The sequence below is a fragment of the Eubalaena glacialis genome, chromosome 8 (genome assembly GCF_028564815.1).
Source record: "Eubalaena glacialis isolate mEubGla1 chromosome 8, mEubGla1.1.hap2.+ XY, whole genome shotgun sequence".
In the NCBI taxonomy this organism is placed as follows: domain Eukaryota; kingdom Metazoa; phylum Chordata; class Mammalia; order Artiodactyla; family Balaenidae; genus Eubalaena; species Eubalaena glacialis.
The window spans coordinates 22140761-22162025 of NC_083723.1; the positions used below are offsets into that span (position 1 = coordinate 22140761).

General features: G+C 38.6%; 1 protein-coding gene across 5 annotated transcripts in view; it reads right to left on the bottom strand.

The window, feature by feature from the left end:
* The window catches only part of MAGI2 (membrane associated guanylate kinase, WW and PDZ domain containing 2), a 1327276-nt gene that overhangs the window by 94254 nt on the left and 1211757 nt on the right, over positions 1-21265 (bottom strand). For all 5 annotated transcript variants that reach the window (XM_061198469.1, XM_061198467.1, XM_061198466.1 and 2 more), the window contains 4 exons: positions 17593-17778; positions 15538-15712; positions 10713-10908; positions 10124-10267 (listed from right to left, as the gene is read on the bottom strand). In XM_061198469.1, the coding sequence (XP_061054452.1) occupies positions 10124-10267; positions 10713-10908; positions 15538-15712; positions 17593-17778 (701 nt within the window). The remainder of the gene's footprint in view (positions 1-10123; positions 10268-10712; positions 10909-15537; positions 15713-17592; positions 17779-21265) is intronic.

The following is a 21265-nucleotide window of genomic DNA, read 5'->3' on the forward strand; positions in this document are numbered from 1 at the left end:
GGCAAAGTGTGGCAGAGGGTGAGGAGGAGACCATAATTCTCTCTGCCCAGGACCCAGTAGTGTGTGCATCACAGGGTCTGGACACCTTGGGCCCACCCAAGGCCCAAGCTGTGGAGGTCTCAGGCAGGGCTGCAGCAAGAACTCATCAGTGGCTTTGTGGGCAGGGAACCCTCACCAGTGGAACTGGAGTTGGAGAGGAAGACAGGCTACAGAGTGACGGCAGCCGGCACATGTAGGTTGCCCTCTGGGGCTCCTACATGAAGACACTGTGAGAGGGAGACTAATTGCCAGCCCTAAGACTGGATATAGTTTTAGCAACCATAATTTGGTCATTAAAGGTAAATGTGACATAAACTTCTGTTTCTAGCAATATGGTGGGTTAGATACCCTGAATAACCTTACCATTGCTGAACAGGCAAGAAACTAAAGAATCCTCTGATGCCAAAAACAAAGTGAATGTAGGACTCCTGGAAGGCAAACAAATGCCAAAGGGAGCTTTACCTTTTCCTGGGAAACCTGAGTTTCCATTTTGATGGATGGGCATCAAGGATAGAAAATACAGCTTGGGGCTACAAACGAGTCTAATAGGAGATACGTTCATGAACTGGAAACCCAGACTATTCAAAGTAAGGTAAAAAGAATAAAAAGAGCTAGACAGAAAAGGGACAGAATAAAGTGATAGAAATAAATAAAAGTATTAGTAATCAAAATTAATATAAATTGACTAAAATGATCTAGTTAAGATATACCATTAAAAAAATAGAAAAATAGCTACATAGACCAGAGAAACACATAAAATATAAGGACACAGAAAGGTTGAAAGGTATCCTTACTAATATCAGACAAAACAGACTTGAAAGTAAAAAGTATTGACAGAGATGTGGTAGGTTGCTGCATAATGATAAGAGACTCAATTCATCTGGAAAATATACCAAATAACATGGCTTTAAAACATACAAAGTAAAGTTTGACAGATCAAAGAAAAATTTCCAAGATCTTTAACAAAAAAAAGAAAAACTTTTAAAGCACCTAGATCAATATTTAACAGATCAAATACATAGAAATTAGTAAGAATATAGGATATTTGAATAATACAATAATCAAGCTTTATCCAATGAATACATCTATAGAATACTGCACTCAGTAATTACAGAATGCACATTCTTTTCAAGCACACATAGATCATATACAAAAAACTGAATACATGTAAAGCCAAAGAGTAAGCCACAATAAATTTGAAAGATTGAAATCATATAGAATATATTCTCTGATAGCAATGGAATTACACTAGAAATCAAGGATAGACAATTAACCAGAAAATCCCCATACTTTTAGGAATAAAAACCAAAAACACCTTCTAAATAATCCATGCATCAAAGAAGAAATAGTGGAATGAATCATAGTGGAAATTAGAATATATTTAGAACTTAAAATAATGAACATACTACATATTGAAACTACAGCCTTAAATTCATACATTAATAGAAATAAAGAAAACTTCAGAAGTACTGAGCTAAGCATCCAACTTAAGGAGCAAGAAAAATATGAACAGAGTAAACCCAAAGAAAATGGAGGCAGAGAAATATTAAATATAAAAACAAATTAATAAGCAAGAGAACAAAATATGTAAGCTGGTTCTTTAAAAGAATAAAAAATGGACAAATCTCTGGCATGATTAATAAAGAAAAACAGAAAGAATACACAAATAAACAATAGTCAAATAAATGAGAAAGGAACATAAATAAAAATGCTTTAAATATTAAAAATATAATAAGATAATATTATAAAAACTTTGAAAACTAAGATGAAATAAATTATCAGAAAAAAAGAAAAAAGAAAGAAAAAAGAGAAAAAAAGAAATTTATCAGAATTGACTCAAGAAGAAATAGAAAATCTGAAGAATACCCTAATTATTATAGAAATGTAATGTGGTTTAAAATTTTCACACAAAGAAAATATACCAGACCTGGATGGATTTACAGGTGTGTTCTACCAAACATTCAAGGACAATTCTTAACTTAAACTTCTCCAGATAACAACAGCAATGACAATAACAAAAGGCATTATTCTTTCTCACTTTATAAGGCTAGTATAACACTAATGTTGAAATCATTCACCAACACTACAAGAAAAGAAAATTACAGGCTAATCTTACTCACGAACATAGCTGCTAATATCTTAAAGGAAATAACAGAAAACTGAATTGAGCAATGCATAAAAAAGATCATCATGAATAAGTATAGCTTATCTGAGGAAATCAAGAATGATTTAACATAAAAATCCATTAATATATTAATAATATTCTTAATCATGTTAATTAGCATATTAAAGGAAAGAGATCATATACTTTCTATGGATGCAGAAATAGTACATAAAATTCAACATGTATTCATAATTAACTCTCTAGCAAACTAGTAATAGAATGGAACATTCTTAATCGGATAAAGGTTATTTATATAAACTCATTCAACATTATGTTTAATGGTGAAAGCATTCCCTTTAAGATTAGAAATAAAATAAGAGGGCTTGTTTGACTACTTCTATTCAGCATCATACTGAAAACCAAGTAAATACAGTAAAATAAGAAAAAGAAATAAAAAGACTTAAAAGGAAGACATAGAATTCTCATTATTTGCAGAAAATGTGATTATCTATGTAGAAAATCCAGAGGAAGTTACAGATAACTTATTTGAAGTAATAAGAGTTTAGTAATTTTGTATGATATAATTGATCAATATACAGAAATCAACTGTCTTTCTTTTCACTGGTAACACAGTTAATTTCAATATTACATTAAAATACAAGAGTAAAAGTAAAACATGCAAATGCCTAGAATCAATCTAGCAAAATATTTACAGGTATGTTATGGAAAAAACTATGAAACTTTATTTAAGTAGTTTATGGAAAATCTAAATTAATGGATTATATCATGTTCACAGATAGAAAGACTCAATATTATAAAGATGTAAGTTTTTCCACATTTATTTATGGATTCTAAGCAATCCCAATAAAATTCCCAATAGGACAAGAAACTTCTAAAATTTTATATGGAAGGGCAAAGGCCCAAGAACATTCAAACACTCCTGAAGAATTAAGATGTGTGTCTGGGGATGAGGGAACAGGCAGTTTCTCCATCAAAACTCAAGACTTATTAAAAGGCAGATGAGTATAGTATTGATGTAGGTATAGACAAATAGACCAGTAGAACAGTATAAGGAATCTATAAACAGACCATTGCATTTAAAGAAATTTTATTTATTATGGAGCTGTCATTGCAGATTGTGGGGAAATGAGAGGATATCCAATAAATGATGCTGTGACAGGTGGTTATCCATCTGGAAAAACTGGAATTGTATTTCTTCCTTTTACTACACAGAGGAATCAATTCTAGGTAATTAAAGACAGATATGAAAAAGCAAAACTATAAAACTTTTAGAAGAAGATGTAGGGAATCTTTAAGAATATGAGTTGGGAAATGATTTTTCAAAGATGACACAGAAAGCAGAAACTATAAAGGAAAAGGTTGATTAAGTCAATTACACTAAAATTAAGACCTTCTGTTTATCAAAGGGCATCATAAAGAAGGTGAAACTACAAGCCATAAGCTGGGGTAAAGTATTTGCAAAACTATCACCAGGAACATACAAACACTTCTAAAATCAATATGAAAAGAAGGAATGATTTAACAGAAGATGGGGAAAAGATATGAAGAGGCATCTTTATTTAAGAGGGAAGAAGAAAGTCCAGTAAACCTAAGGAAAGATGATGAATATTATTTGTAATCAAGAAATGCAAATTTAAACCTAAATGATATGTCATTTTCTACCTACCAGAATAAGAATTTAAAAGTCTGAAATACAAATCTTGTGAGGATGTGTCGTAATGGAAACTTTCACATTGATGGTATGAGTATAAATTTGTACAACCACCTAGGAAAATACTTCTGCGTTATTTAGTTAAGTTAAATATATGCTCTCCTAGGTATATAGTCTAGTCTACAGAACTTCTTGCATATGTGCAGCAGGAAATATGTACAAGGATAGTATTAGTTGCAAAAAAACTGGAAACAACCCAATGTCCGCTAATAGAGAAAACTTCAACTCTCCATAGATAACTAACATAGACTGTAGCATATTCATACCATGGAATAATTTACAGCTTCATACATCAACTTGGATGAGTGTTATGAACATAAAGTATAAAAAGCAAACCACAGAGAAGAACATGTACAGTATGATTCATTCATATAAAGTTCACTAAGTGTGCAAAACTAAGTGATATAGTTAAGAGGTACATACATATGTGGCAAGACTAGAAGGAATGACAATATTTAGGGTGCTGGTTACTTCTGGAGGCTGGAGAGTGGGAGGAGAATGGAATCATAGGAGACTGGAGATTTTTTTTTTTTTAACTGGGCTAAGGGTTCATGGGTGCTTGAATCACTGTTAGCATATATACCATTACATACGTTAGAAATATTCTTCTAAATGGTTTTATGTTTAATAAAAACAATATAAAACAGAATACTTTTATTCTGTAGTCACAGGTTAGTCATGTCTGGACCACAGAAGGAGAAGTGACAAATTTAAAAGAAGCTGCCATCAGGGAATTTTCCTTTTCATTAAAAAAAAAAAAAAAAAAAAAAAATGGAAAAAAGAAAAAGATGGATAAGCAGTAAATATCTTTTTCACACATTATTCAGTCTTACAAAATGTTGTTGGTGATTCCAAGGCCCACTGCAGGCTGACTTTTGTGTCATGTAAGTTTCAGGAAGAAGATAAACCATTTTATACCAAAGTTTATGCAATGCTAAGTAGGCATAGACAGCTGTTACACAGTTACTAAGGTGATGAAGTTAAAAAGTTATGTTCTTTCTTTAAAATAAAAAAATATTTTATGGAAATGGGAAAATATACTTTTATGGAAACAGGAAAATACCTTTCCAAGAGCAAACTTGATCTCCTTTCAGATGTCTTTTAACTCAACTCTCAATTTTTATTTAAGCACTTTTAGAACTACTATCCCTTCCCTCCAGAAGTCTCCTGATTTCTTAGGAAGCTTCACCAGTAAATTACTTCATATGTTCATTATTCTTTGCCTGTGTTTTCTATTTATTCTCAGTTTTTAATTAGATTATGTCCCTAAGAGTGTTGTGGCAGAGATTTATTCATCAGTTATGAAAATTGTATCCCTCTCAACTTTATTAGACTATTTTACAAACTTAAAAAGTCTTCTTTTTAAAACAGATCCATTACTATTTTCTAATACTTTCTTACACTTTTCCTTCAAATCTGAATGTCATTTGTGTTTCTCTTCTGATATTAGCCTTCTTGAATGACTGAGGAAAAGCAATCAGACAAGACGATCATCTTTCTATTTCCCATTCCCCTTATTTTCTACATTTACAGATTGTGTTTTGTTTTGTCTCTTTAACGTTTATTACACAGTATTAATTGATGTTGAAACACTAGCTACTAATTAAAGTCAAAACTTGCTACTCTCTACTTTTTTTTATGAAGTGAATATTTCATGTAATTATGTTTCACATTGTTTTTCTTGGTGTTTATTCTAATTGCACTATTCTATTCAAGTTCTATTTCATGACATGTCATAATATCTAAGTCCCTCTCTCAATATCATAAGTCACTCACAAATTAATACCTCACTTCTTTGTCTTAATAAGAAAAATCAGGGCTTCCCTAGTGGCGCAGTGGTTAAGAATCCGCCTGCCAATGCAGGAGACACGGGTTCGAGCCCTGGTCCGGGAAGATCCCACATGAAGTGGAGCAACTAAGCCCGTGTGCCACAACTACTAAGCCCGTGTGCCACAACTACTGAGCCCGCGTGCCACAACTACTGAAGCCTGCACGCCTAGAGCCCGTGCTCCACAACAAGAGAAGCCACGGCAATGAGAAGCCCACGCAGGGAAGAGTAGCCCCTGCTCGCCACAACTAGAGAAAACCTGTGCACAGCAACAAAGACCCAACACAGCCAAAAATAAATAAATAAAATGAATAAATTTATTAAAAAAAAAAAAGAAAAATCAATTATACCACCTGAAAAACTGCTCAGATCCTCCCAACAACTCTATATGGTAGATATAATTCTTCCTATTTTATAGGCACTGAGGTTCAACAAAGTGAATTGATGTTTCTAACTCACTTTTGGGATATGCCTACGTGTCCCTCACCAGATCCATAAAAGAACACCTGAGGTGGGAAGCACTTTGGTATTTCTCTTGGATGGCTAGGATATCAGTTGGATGCCTAAAGACATGCTTTAAAAATACATATCTGTGCCATCATTTCTTAGCATTCCCAATGTGAGAGGGATGTTTTTACACCTCTGTTAGCCACCTGCTCTGACATCCGATTTACCTGGTTTTCTCTGTCATCTTAGCAAAGTCTTGTACTACTAAACAGGCGCATACCATCACTGTCCTACAACCAAGACTAGCATAAAAGATCCAGGAAAAGTCTCAGATTCAGAGACTAACATCTGGTGCACTAACTCAGTGTTCAAAACTAGTGCTACTTACAGCCCTAATCCACGAGCACAGTAATTCATTAACTGTTACATGAAATGACTTTTCAGAATCACCCAGCTCTTGTGTAGTAATTCTGAGTTGGGCAATTTTACTGTACTGAGTTTAAGACACCCTGCTATTGCCAGGCACTTCCTGGCTTTTCCCTTCTGTGTCTGATCATGAAAAAAGGAAAAACAATACAAAACAAAACTATACAGTGTGTTCCAAACTTACTTGATCACAAAGTGTGTGTTTAGTTTGGGCACAGAGGCAATAATGCATTAAGACTGAAGGTGAAGGAATCGCAATTAACACGGAGAAACATGCCTGAGTGTTTTAAAGGTTGGGAAGGACCTGGTGCTAGCTTCTCTTCTTTTTGGGCTTATTTTTAATGTAACCTGTGAATGTCTAGTTCACCTACTTTTCTCAGAAGTCTTGGAACTTTATGAACCAAGCCATAATACCCATGGAGTGAACAGCTGCCTTATAAGCATCATCTGCACAGATATTTAAGATCTATATGTATCTGGGCAACAATGGTATCAAGGGGGAATTTTATAATAAGTTCCTAATTATTTTCATTGTTAAATTCCCAAATTGGTAATCTATATGTTATCGAGTTTATGCATTAAAGTAATCAAACCATTGAGTCATACAAATATTAATCTATCCTGGTCCTTGCTGAAATAATTTAAACACATCTGTGAATTAAAGGTTATCGCTAATTAGTAAGTACTAATGAAGGTAGAAAAGATTAGCTTGAAATGATTAAATTTGATAATAAACATGAAAATAAGATCTGAATTAGTTATGTGCTACGATCAAGAACAATTGTTGATCTTTAACTCTACAGATACAAAATATTTATCAAATTCAAACAGTAGTTGATACGTTTGTATTATCTAGTAGCACCTTTGAACTTACAGGATGAAGTAGTTTCCTTCCCTGACATGGAGTTTGTCACCCTAGACAAGTTCTCCGTTGATGCTGTAAGAATCCATGAGTAACAAAAACCCAAAACAGGGCTTCCCTGGTGGCGCAGTGGTTAAGAATCCGCCTGCCAATGCAGGGGACAAGGGTTTGAGCCCTGGTCCGGGAAGATCCCACATGCCACGGAGCAACTCAGTCTGAGTGCCACAACTACTGAGCCTGTGCTCTAGAGCCCTCAAGCCACAGCTACTGAAGCCCGCACGCCTAGAGCCCGTGCTCTGCAACAAGAGAAGCCACCGCAATGAGAAGCCCTCACACCTCAACGAAGAGTAGCCCCCGCTCGCTGCAACTAGAGAAAGCCCCCGCGCAGCAACAAAGACCCAACACAGCCAAAAATAAATAAATAAAATAAATAAACTTAAAAAAAAAAACCAAAACATCTGAATATTAAGTATAACCCTTAAAAGCAGAAAAAAGTCATCCATTCATCCCTGCCAAGTTCCTAGCCTTATTTTAAAGATCAGAAATAAAATCAAACAGTAAAATCTGATCCATGGATTTTCTGTGACTTTCAAGTGACTTGTCTTCTTTGAGAATTAAAAGCTAGAGATATATATATATAGTAGTCCAAAATAAACACCCATAATATCTAAAACTGGCCATAATAACTCCTTTTGGACAGCTTGTACACAGAAAGAATGTGTTGCTTTGTAAAAATGACACGGAAAATGGTGAAATATTGTTTATTTCTATAATCTTTGACAAGAAATGAAAATACCATTTTCCGAAACCCAGGTAGAGGACTCATTTTTATCACCTGCCAGAAGAAAAAGCATCTTTCCTAAAATTGAGCACCTGCCTACAGAATTCTAAATCTGTGTTTACATGGATTTAAGGACCTGAGGTAAACCACTGGAACAGGATGGAAAACTCCCTGGACAGGATCTAGGGGGAATGAACGAAGCCTGAGCCACACACATCCTAACTGTGCCGTACCTACGTCATGACAGCTTCCCTTTAGCTCAGTGGTTCCCAAACTTCAGCTTGTACCAGATTCACCTGGAGGTGGATCACACAAACACAGCCTGGTGGCCTCACTCCTAGAGTTTCTGATTCAGTAGGTCTGCGACAGGGCTGCATTTCTAACACATTCCCAGGGGATGCGATGTCAGGGACCACGCTGAGAACTACTGCTCTGGCTTAAATTTTATAAGAAAGAATATTCTTTTTATATAAGAATACTTCTATATTTAGGCTTCTATGCTTTGGGAGAACTGAATATATTGATTAGCCATTTAGACCATTTGTTATAAAATGTGGCCACCGTTTGGAACCCACACCTCTAAAATCCGCTTGTGGGGTAAGGGGAGGTCCCCTCTCACAGGGCTCTGGTCATCTCACTCATGGCTTGTGTGCTGTGTTGTTTTCAGCTGCACTGCAAAGATTAATTTTGTTCTATTGAACCACTTGTGAGTTGGCTTTGCAGCATGTTAAGAAAGTGGGAACTGGGAGCCAAGAAACCATGTAGAGACCTATTCTAAAACCACATGTAGAAGGGATAAGAGGGGGCTGGTGCTGGATCAAGGCGGGGACTGTCATTCTCTTGAGTCAGCCTTGCCTGGGTTCAAATTCCAACTTGGAAACTTCCCAGTTGTCAAAGGATTGTAAAGGCATGGAGAAAAATAGACACATTTGCACTTTCTACTTCTGCACCATGGATGATTCACTGACTCGGAAATGAGACTACAGAAATGGCAGACTGGGTGGTAGGAATAACAGTTTCATTCTACTGACAGGAGCAATCGGTTGGTGAAACTCAGCACAAGAATCTGAAGCTCTAGAACCCAAGAACCACAGCTTTTCTGTATTAACTTAAAGAGCAAGGAGGGAGGACAAGAATAATTCTAGACTTTATTTATAATAACTAACCTTTTTTACGTGCTTACTAGATGACACTTTATAGAGAAAGACTGACTAATGTTCTGTATTGTTATCAAGTTTTGTTTTGTACCTTTAGAGGAAGAATCAGTTATGCGTCAACCAGATGCCTCAAAGTAACTATTGCATTAAAAATCCACCCTCAGCTTAAACTCTAATTGGAAAATTTTTGACTGCTACCATTTTTAAGGACAACACGTAACCAAGAAGCCTCATTCCCCTTTCTCCTGCTTCTTTCTGCCCAATGTCAAAGCCAAAGCCAGTCAACTCAAAAGAAGTAGTCCCAAAGAAACACAAAACCATGTGAAGAAAAAAGCATGAAACTAAAAACAAATTTCAAAAGATTCAATCTCAAATAAAAACTGAATCCTCAAACCCCACAAAAAATTATGGAGCCATGTTTCCATTTCAAGCTATTTCTTAGATTTCTTTACTTTGTTTTCTTTAGTTTGTTCTTTAGAGAAACGTATATATATACGTATATATATATATATATATATATAAAACACCATCTTGAGAGTTTTCAATTAGAAGCCATAAGAAGGAAAATGAGAGATAATTCTTAAACAATGTTTGGGCAAACCTTTAGAAAACTGGATCATGAAATGGAAAGAAGGCAACACCTGCAACAAGTCAGTTTGCTTAACAGCAGGTCTCACTGCTCCTCCAACACCACAATAAGCGTTTCTTTCAGAATTAAGCAATTCTATAAAACGAGAACATTCTTACCCTCATCCTTCCATTTCTTATTGCTGGCCCATCTTCTGCCAATCTCAACACGTACAAATCCATTTTGTACTCCCTTCCTCCACGAATACTGAATCCAAATCCTTTGGCTCCTTTCTCCATGTCCACAGTGAAATAATCAAAATCCTTTGGGGTTGGGGAGAAAATGGAATAAACAATTGTTTAATATCAGAGAAGCTTCCACGGTCTGTCCCTCTGTTCTCCTTCTCTCTCATAGTTAACGTGTTCCAACTGACACGATATCGTGAGGAGTAATGTGATTTCACCATCTAGCAAAATGCAAGACACGATTCGAAAGGTCTGAGCAGATCGGAACACAGTTTCCTCAGTCATTAAAAGAATTGCTGGGTAGCTTGTTTACTTTGGTACTCATCCTTTAGCACTCATCTGTTTACTTGGCAAACATGTAACTATTGCATATAGGCCTGAGTGATATTATCTCTCCTTGGAATTTTCTCATTCACTGCTGTTGAGCACCATAAATAAATGCACCAGAGTTGTGTGTGTGTGTGTGAATGACAGGTCTGCTGACTGGAAACATGAAATAAATGCACCGGGATCTTTGAGGTACCTGGGGCTGCCTGTAGTCTGACAGAGGGAACTGCCTGGTGTCAGGGGAGGGCTGCCTGTAGTCCAAGGGCGGGGCTTGCAGATAGTCCCCTCCTGGGGGCTGCCGGTAGTCCAGTGGGGGCTGCCTGTAGTCCGTGAACGGAGGCTGTCGGATATCTGGTTTCACATCTTGCCTTGCTTTTACTTCTGACCTGTAACTAAATGAATGGAAATGGTACTTGCTTTGGTATCTCAGCATTCTAAGGAGATTAGAATGACTTTAGGACCTCCAGGCATGAAGAGGCCACACCTCTTGGTGGTCCTTTTCATGTTCAGGATTATGAGAAGATTCAATAAATGATAAGTATTATTTTAAAATCTTTGACAAATGCCATACGGTATACTTTTCATTTGGCTCCTTAGGAAATCGAGGTAAAAGTGATGGTCACTTAGAACTTTGTGGAAAAGGACTTATGGATAACCTTCTTTGACTTTGCTATTTAAAAACTGTGCAACTGCAGCAAATCTAGGGACTCACACACTTGACTGTACATCCCCAAACAACAGTCTGTCTTAATATCAGTAAACCAACTGTTTCAATTTTTCTCTCTCTCTCTCTCTGACACACACACAGCATCCGTTACTTCATGAAAACATGACTGAAGTGATCTCTAAATACTCTATAAATACCTAACTAAAGGCTGTTTTAACCTGTTAGCTTGGGGCTTTTTGAATATCTTACAGAGGTTAAAGGAGTGAAAGTAAGGTATAATCACCAACTACAAATCAAGCAGAGAGTCATCGGGTCATTGCTAAAAGTAGAAACATATTACACAGAGGTTTAAATACTAGACTGTAACTCTCGGGCTTAGTATCAGATACTATCATGGTCATTAGATAGAAGGAAAGGCAAAAGTGTTTATGTCTAACACTTGTCTTGTTCTTGTTTCTAGATATTATTTCTTGTTTCTAGTTATTAATAAATACAGAGACCAAAACTAATTGTTTAGTTCTGTTTTGTGAATCCAAATTGCTCTAAACTGAGGGGTTTCCAGGGTCAAAAAAGGGCTAAAGTAGCCAATACCCACCATTACGGGATCATTAATAAGATAAACTGAAAAAAATTATCACCATAATATAGAGGCCACTTAACTCTGTAGTTCATTGCCTGTTGCCATGACAACACTCTATATAATGACCTACTTAGGGATACAGGTCGATTAGAAAAACACATTCACACACTGATAGTGTATGGCAATAGATGTGTTTATTTGGGGTTTTGAAAGGGGGTTAGAAATGCAGTTATTTTAATAACGCTTTGAGTAGTTCCCATTTGTTACTTAACTTGCAGAAGGGACACATTCCTTTTGTGAGATGCATAATTTAGGCTTTGCTTTATACCTCAGCAAGCTGTCCACTCACCTACTGACAGTGTGCATTCTGAGCATAGAATTATTTAAAATACGCTTTGAATAAGATGCTTAACTAGGCAAACGCATGAATTAAACAAAAGGAATTCGACTGGGTGACATTTGTTGGTGTGTATCGGCTCCTTTTTAGAAATCGTGTGCTTGGTGGTTTAGATGTCACATTGTTTTAAGTTATAGCACAGTCACTTTATTTTCATTATCTCTGTGGTACTGGTATGGAATATCCATTATGAGCTTCCTTTCCAACCAGATGTGTCATGAGGTAGAGCAGAAGAGGGTGAGATGTTAAGAGTCTCCCCAGAGCCTTAGAAACAGGGACAGTTAGAACTTGTAACAGCAGTCATCCAAGCCTGCCTCTGAGCATTCACATTTCCTTCAACAGTGCCACGTGCAGGATTTTATGTTGAAAAAGAATTCTTTAATAAGGAAAATATACTTAATTTTTATGAGTGTTGTTAACTTTTAAGTGAATGATACACTAGTTAGGGCAAAAGTTGTTACTCTGAATTTGTGAAACACTTTATTTTAAGGAAAATTCAGGATCATTAAAAACAAACAAACAAACAGCCTCTTAGAAGTTCCTTTACTTATGAAAGGTTCGTAGGTTGTATATCAGTATAACTCTTCGTAGCTATTAATTCCACCATTAAAGAGACTTTAGAGATGATAAAACCAGATTGCTAATGGTAAATTCTAGCAGAGTTTTATGGTATGAATAAGTTCCAGAATCAAAAAATGCTGCCCATGTGGTAGGGGATCTTACGGTGGGATTTTGCCTCATGTGGGCCTTTCAAGAATGGCTTCCAGCCTGCAGCATCTAGTGCACAAAGTCTATGAAAGAAGTCAATTTCCAATGCTTTCCACTAATCTTGCTATTTAAAAGAAGTAAATGATGATTGCCTTTGCTGGGAAGGTGATCTCTGCTATTTATACTTAGTTTCTGAATATATTACACAAGGGCTGTTTGTTGCTTTCAAAAAATGCTTCTTCTTGAACAGGGTTTTGCTTATGTTCATATTAAAATTATTTTGTTTCCTGAGCACGCACCAAAAGGATGTTAAGAGACAGAGAAACAAGTAAAGGTGTGCAGAGTGTCAGGAGGAAGCCAATTCAAGAGTAAATAAGACAGGATAAAATATTCACTTCTCGTAACTCATAAGATAAAAATTTGCGAGCAGATTGTCACTTTATTTTATCCCACTTTAACATGGAAACTGGCTCAATTTGACATGTAGGTGGGCACTTCTTGTACAAATGAATTAATAGGAAATTCATACTGTGTGCTTGGCATACAAGCTGTCTTGGAGACATCTGTAGCCTGATCTAGAAAAAGGCAAAGAGCTTCTCTCTGATACCATGACCATCTTTAAATGCAGCTAGAAAAATGGTTCTAGTATCTGTAAGATTATGGAATCTCTTCATTCATTTGGAAAAGAGCCACCTACTAACAATCAAACAGCTAAGCCAGGAAACCTCAGTGCCAGGAAAGGACCCTAGAACAGGAGTGGGCACTTTCCAGGCATTTAATATTACTGAAGCAAAAATAGCTAAGAACTCTGGGTAAATTTGTTGGTAATTCCTAAAAATTTGGATCAGGTCAATCTGTTAATCCCAGAGTCAGGAAATATTTTATCCCACAGTCAGGCAAAACAAAAACAAAGACAAAAACAAAAACAAAAACAAAACCATCCAAAGGCTGTTGCTTCTTTGACAGGGGCTGAGTCCCCCAGTTGTAACCAGTAGCCGATGGGGACAGGATAGTGGCCTTGCCCATTTGTCATTCTCCCCACTGAACTACAACACACTAGGGATGAGATTACCCACCCGCAGGCCAGAAGCAAGAGTCCAATTCCAGGAAAGTTTAACTCTGGAAAGGGAAGACGCCATTGTGGCGGGGAGGTTTAATTGGCAGTGGCAGAGCCAAGAGGAAGCGTCTGAAGCGGGCTCGGGGACTGCTGGAGCACTCAGGTCCTTCCTCCTAAATCTAAAGTGAATCCCGGGGAAAGCCAGTGCAATGTGTCCAAACAGCACATGGTGAAAGCAAACGCATCTGGGTCTTATTACTGAGACACCCAGGACATATTCCTCTTCTGGACTGTCAAATTCTTGCCTCTGTATCATTTACCTTATGGGGCTTAGTCTTTTTTCTTCCCTGGACTATAATAAAACCATCAACAGCTGAGGACGATAGATATTTATTTTTCTATGAAAGCAAATGGGAGAAATCAGAACAGAACAGGGCTTCATGGAAAGAACACTGCTGGCACAGGGCAAGTATTGGCTTTGCAACATTGTGAGTGGTAAACCTAGCAAGTTCTGGGACTCAAAAACTGGGTCTCACTTCATCTTCACCAGCAGGGGAGGCAGGAGATGGGTAGCAGATGTTCAGAAAACGTTAGAATCACTGAAAGGACCAGTGAGGGTTTTGTTTTCAGAGACGTTCCCGTGGGTTGTTCTATTTTTCTCCTTTGAAAGGGCAAAACCAACATGGGAACATGTCTTCATCTCTTTCTCTAATGGCGCAACCTAACCCAGGCTCCCCGTTACACACACGTCCCAATAAGAAGACAGTGTTGTTTTCCTATGGCAGCCTTTTATTCTGCAAGTTCACAGGGCCTGATCACATGAGTTCGTGATGTGACATGGAAGAATCTCATTAGACTGTGGGCAGGTGGATATAAGGTAAAATGCAGTAAAAATACTAACTTACATTCATGCTCACAAATCCTTCAACGTGTCCCACCTCCACACCGCCGTTATTCTCCGAGCCATCACGTGCATGGCTCGGTGGACACGGCGGCCACTTCTAACTTTATTCACTGTCATCAGCCTCCAGTGTGCTCTCTACGGGGCCAACTGAGAGATCTTGAAAAGCTAATCCAAGGATGTCAGCCCTCAGCTGAAAACCCTCCAATGACCTCTCACAACACGTACGATAAAGATCAAAATCTTTAACAAACCTCTGAGACCCTTTAGGGCAGTTCCCCACCAGCCTCACTGGCTATATCTCAAACTATGCTCCCGCCCCTCTACCCCCACTACACTGGCCTTATTTCCCTCCTTCGTGCTTGCATACCCCCTCCTGCCAAAGGGCCTTTGTATATGATACTGTATATTGTACATATGACTCTGTCTGGACCCTCTTTAACGTGCTCTCCAGCTAGTTAAACCCTACTCATCTGCAATGATGCATCATTTCCTCAGGAAAGCTTCTCTTACTGTGAAGGATAGACACCTGTATTTGCTAATGAAACTACGTTTCTAACATACATACAATCTCAAAATCACACAGAGGTGCACACGGTAATTTCTACATTATGCAAATCTCTCTCCTGCCTGTGACCTGTCCCGTCCCAAACTCTCTCTCTCCCCACTTCCCTCACGACTCAGCAGCAGAAAAGCCAGAGGAGACTTTACCTGTTTTCATGTCCTTGCAGCTGAAGTGGCTGAGGGGGAGCTGGTTGGGCGACAGGACTGTTGGGGGTGGCCGGGCTGGGCTGGGCCAGAGGACTCTGCTGGGCCAGGGGGCTGTGCTGCTGGGCCAGCGGGCTGTGCTTCTCTGAGCTGGGCGCCGAGGCTGGGCTGTTGAGCTCTGCGGTGGGAAACCAAAGAGGCAAATGCAGTCAGGTTGGCATTTGATAAAGCGGCAGCAGGTGGCCAGAGTTGGTTCCTCTGCCTCCTCACGTGACTCAGGGCTTTGGTGGTTCTAGTTTCTGTTAGGCTTTAAGATAGCAGCTTAAACTTAGCAAGCTCTAAGACCACCCCTGGAATTAGTATTCTTCCATTAATTATGAGGCTGCTGAACAAGGTTATCAACAGAATCTCTCGTCATTTTGTCAGAAGAAAAGATTACCATGAAAAACTTATTAAAACGATGAAAAATAATTCACAGGAGTAAGCTCTAAAATATATTCTATTTGTTCCAGCATTACTTGCTGCCAGAAAGTGTTTTAGGCACTACTTTTTGGTTGTAATGAGAAGTCCTACCAGTATTCCAAAGTTTGGATAAGGAATTAACCATAAGAAAAGTAAGTGCTTTTCACAATCCTTTCTTCAGTTCCTTGTTAGTCTTATTGCCTAATAACCCTCTGTACTCCCTGGTTCTCCGGAAAGAAAAAAGAACACTGGACAGAGGAAGGTTCTTAAGTTGTTCTCTGTTAAAACTGCTTCTCGGTCTCTCTTATTTAGCATCAAATTTTCAACTGAAGTTATCTCTCCATGTTGGAATAAGAGCAGGACAGACATATTTCATACTGGGAAAAGGGAGAAGCAAGTCTTTTGTGACCAATTTTGCCTAGAGTTAACTTCTGTTGAATATTTTATACATAATGTTGTCGGCAGATAACAAGTTAAAAATGGTCTTTTTTTTGGCTGGGTGACAAAAAAGAAGTGATCTATTAGCATTCCCTTACAAATCACTCTCCCCTTTCTTTGCTCTCACCCTAAATTTTAAAATTTCTTCTCCACTTGTATCAGGGTTTCTCAACCTTGGCACTACGGACACTTGGGGCCAGATAATTCCTGCCGTGGTGGGCGGTCCTATGCTCTGTAGGATGTTTACAGAGCAGCATCCTTGTAACCTCTACCCACTAGACACCGGTAGCACCCCCGGCCCAATCATGACAACGAAAAATGTCTCCAGACATTGCCAAATGCCCCTTGGGGGGACAAAATCACCTCCACCGAGAATCTCTGTTTTATATTTAAAGTCAGGCGGCTGTTTGATGCCTGCTTGTTAGATAGTCCCCAGAGGAAAGGAGGAGATGGAGTAAACCAGAGGGGACAGAGGTGAGTGAGCCCATCCTTCTCCATGTGGGCATTGTGGTCCACTCACCAGCGAGCGCCAGAGGCTGAATTCCCAAATGTCATTAATGAGCCAGCAGCTAGTAATGAACCCACTGTGTCTGGAAATGGTGAACTGCTGGTGAATCGGTGCTCAGAGAATTCCGTGGCCCCTTGAGGCATGGCTGTGAGTTGTGATGCGCACTACTCCTCAAGCCTCAGGGGGGAGTCCTTGTACAGAGAAATTCAAAAGGCTAAGTGGGAATTTAAAATTCTTATCAGATGCAACATTTCCTAAATGAGCTCTCTTTATACCACAACTTCCTCAAGCTTTTCAAAATCGATCTGACTTTGAAGAATCCTCCAGAGCTTAACTGCTAACATCAATATTTCTTTTCCGTCAGATTGGTAACTTTATCATCTCTGTTGAATGGGTTCTGGCTTAATAGAACCATAAAAACAGTACTCCCGGGACCAAAGGGAATGCCTGAATAAGCCAGTGCCTTGGGATTCACACTAGTTATCTACAACACCATATAGCTTGATCTTTGAATGAAACTGGTATTGAGTAAACAGGATATGGGTTGCAACAGAGTGTTAATGTTTGCAAAAGTGGAAAGAACAACTTCTGATGTTCTGACACCCTGACCGCAGCCAGGTGGGCTCCATGACCCCAGGGCAGGCACTCACCCTCCTGAGGAATGATGCGAAGGGTGACACTAAGACCTGCATCCTTGATGAGCTTCACGATGTCAGCGTGAGGCATGTTGATGATAGACTGGCCATTCACTGCTAAGATCCGGTCTCCCACTTTTAGTTTTGCACAGCGATCTGCGGGACTCCCATCAATGATGCGTCCAATTTTATGTGGCACAGCTACAAAAACATCCCCAACAGAAATAGGTATCAGGGGCATTACCAGTACATGTTTTACCTTCGAGCATCAGCCGCATAGGAAACAATGCAGTATCAGAATTCTTCCTTTCGTCAGTGTATTTGCCTCTTGAGATTATAATCATCCCTATCAAATACAGCTCTGTGCGTACTACTGACACCAGAGTTTCTAAATTCAAGTCCTTCGCAGTGACGGGCTAATTCCAAACACATGGGCCATCATAATCACCCTAGGATTAAAAATATAGCTCTTTGGGTCTTATCCTAGACCTTGCAAGTCAGAATGTTCATGTAGGAGGGGAGGACAATGGATTTTCAAGAAGCTCCTCAAGAGATTCTAATACACACAAAAAATTGAGAACCACAGGGGCTTCCCTGGTGGCGCAGTGGTTGAGAATCTGCCTGCCAATGCAGGGGACACGGGTTCGAGCCCTGGTCTGGGAAGATCCCACATGCCGCGGAGCAACTAGGCCCGTGAGCCACAACTACTGAGCCTGCGCGTCTGGAGCCTGTGCTCCGCAACAAGAGAGGCCACGACAGTGAGAGGCCCGCGCACCGCAATGAAGAGTGGCCCCCGCTTGCCGCAACTAGAGAAAGCCCTCGCACAGAAACAAAGACCCAACACAGCCAAAAATAAATAAATAAATAAATAAATAAATTTATAAAAAAAAAAAAAAAAAATTGAGAACCACAGACATAGAACACTGTGCCCAAAGAGCTCATACTCTAGGGACAACAATACAGTTCAGAAAAATATAATAAATGCTGGGAACTTAATATCTACCCTTTTCTGTTTTACTGAGAGGAGAAAACAAGAAAGGGAGAAAACTACTTATATGGGAATTAGCCAGCTGGTGAAGAAGTTATGACCAACTTCCTACTTATCTACTAAGCTGTAGTTTAAAGGTTGATGCAGTTTTCAACTATTACCTCTTCTTTCTGATTCAATGCAAGTGGTGCTGAGATCTTGCTAATATCTGGTAGATCATGTATTTCATCAAATCTAAGATGTCATTGATGCTAAGATATACCTTTCTTTTATGGACAACAAGAAAGAAAAATAGAAAAAAAAACCAACTCTGGCAATTAAACAATGACACTCTGATGTAACATGCTGATTTTTGAAATATTAAAATATGAAAAATGTGCGTTACAATTGATGAAATATGGTATATGTCTCTTTAAAACAATGAAAATTCATTTTCTTTTTCATTATTCATTTATATATGTGGGAAGAGCCAGGTTCTTGGGGATATAGATTTTCTAGCAGGTTGACTCGTATTCAATGTCATTGTTTGAGTTCCTACCAGGTTATGTATTCCTGGGGTTGGACATCAATAGTGCACAGTGTCCCTATAAGTGCCCTCAAGAAGCTGACCATAGAGAAAGCTGTTTCCTTTCCTTTTTTCCTTCAGGACAGGAGCCCCAGTGGGGAAATTGCCTGTCAATGACTTGTTGCTCTCCCTGTGGAAGTCAAGGACTGATTTCATCTGCATAAAGAGGCAAAGACGCACTCCACCATTCATTATGCTCCAGGGATGTCTGTCCCTTAAACTCTCAATCTTGTGTATGTGTTACAGTGAAAGGCAGAACATCAACTAATGGCCATGGTAAGGAAGGACAATCAGAGAGTTAATGAACCAATACCTTGATCATATTTCTGTTGTGAAAGGTTACAGGTAGCATGCGAAAATATTGGCTGAGCCTGCATCTCTGAAGTGAAACTCATCATGCTGGAAGCTCAAACACAGTTTTATTTACCACAAGCATGGATGGCTTTAATTAAGAACACCTTACTTAAAGCATACTAATGATCATCTGACAGTCTTAGGACAATATATTGCTCAAGTAGAAATGTAATAAGAACTCATTCATTTACTGATTGCATAACATGATATGGGTGTTGCAAGCTGTTTGGCCTTCACCCATAATTAGAGTGAACTTTTGTTGCTGTTTTTGCCCCCTTTCATGTTCAAGAGTGTCCTGGAACAGTCAATAAATGATATGATCTCCCGGGTCATAATGCGTATATTGTTACCTATCCCGACCTTTGAACAACTACATGACCTCTCTGAGTTTCTGTATTTCAACAGTAAAATTGGGATAATAATATAGTTGACCTCACAGGATGGTTCTGAGAAGTAAATGAGTTGGCATACAAAAAGTGACTAGAACAGTGCTTGGCATTAAGAATTGCTAAGTATTAACTTTTTGTTCATTGTTTTTATTATTTTTAAGTGTTTCCGATATCACTGTTGACGTGTGTGTGTTCGTACGTAGGCACCAGCTCGAATTCTGTCTGCATGGGGTAAACCTGTAACAGCTAAAACAGCTTCATTTGGGAAAGAGAGATATGTTTTGTGGAAAATACAGACACTAGATGAGGTCAAGAATCCTGTTTGCTTTTCTCAGGTTTCACAAAAAAGGTGTTGCAGGTCTCTGTAGGAAAACACCAAATTAAAAGTAAGAGTTTATTATCCAAAGGGAAATCAGCATAATACAGATCTCTTCTGTATATGATGCATTATCCACATTGAGCCTTATACACACACACACACAATATTATAACTACATTAAAATAAATACAATTTGATCTTTAACAAACCATATGAGATACCTGATAGCATTATCATTGCATGTTTACAGTGGAGGAAACTGAGGCATGAAACAGTCTGCAATTTGCCCAAGGTCACATAGGCTGACCAGGGTTTAGAATCCCAGACTGTCAGATTCCACAGCCTTTGCTCTCAAGCAGAGCCCCATGCTGCCTCTCTCGCCCTCACCATCCCCTGCCTCCACTCGAGTGCTCCCTGAGTGCCCAGTGCTTTCATTTGGTGAGTGCAGGCTGCCTCTAAGGAGGGAATCGTAAATGCTTCACCAGTGGCCCTGATTCAGGGGACAGTGAAAGGCAGGAGCTTTGCTTGAAGTGGTTTCTTTGTGGCTGCTGTCTTTTGACAGGCAGGGCATGAGGAGAAGGGGAGGGGAGAAGAGGGCAGCGAGGAGAGGAGAGGAGAAAACAGGGAAATTGGACAGTTCCTCAGATCCCATTTAGCAAGGACTTCACATCATAGTGTCGTTCCTTTGAAGTAATTTCTTTGGGTATTAGAAACACTCACATTTGAAATGAAATTTAAAAATACATTTCAAAACACATGCGAATGATATATGGATGATTTGCTGTTTTGAATTATTCATGCCTCTGCTCCCCTCCATTACTGTGTATCATTTATAATTTACTGGGCATGAAACTCCAAACGTTTCAAAACAAGATTCCGTACACACACAGACACAGACACACACAGACACACAGACACAGACACACACACACACACACACTAAGCTATTATTTGTTAGTATCCAGGGACTGTATTAGGAACTTATTTTAACTCCTTACAGCTACAATATGAAATAGCTGTAAAAATTTAATAATCATGTTTATTTAACTGTTGAGAAAAAAAAAATGTCAAAG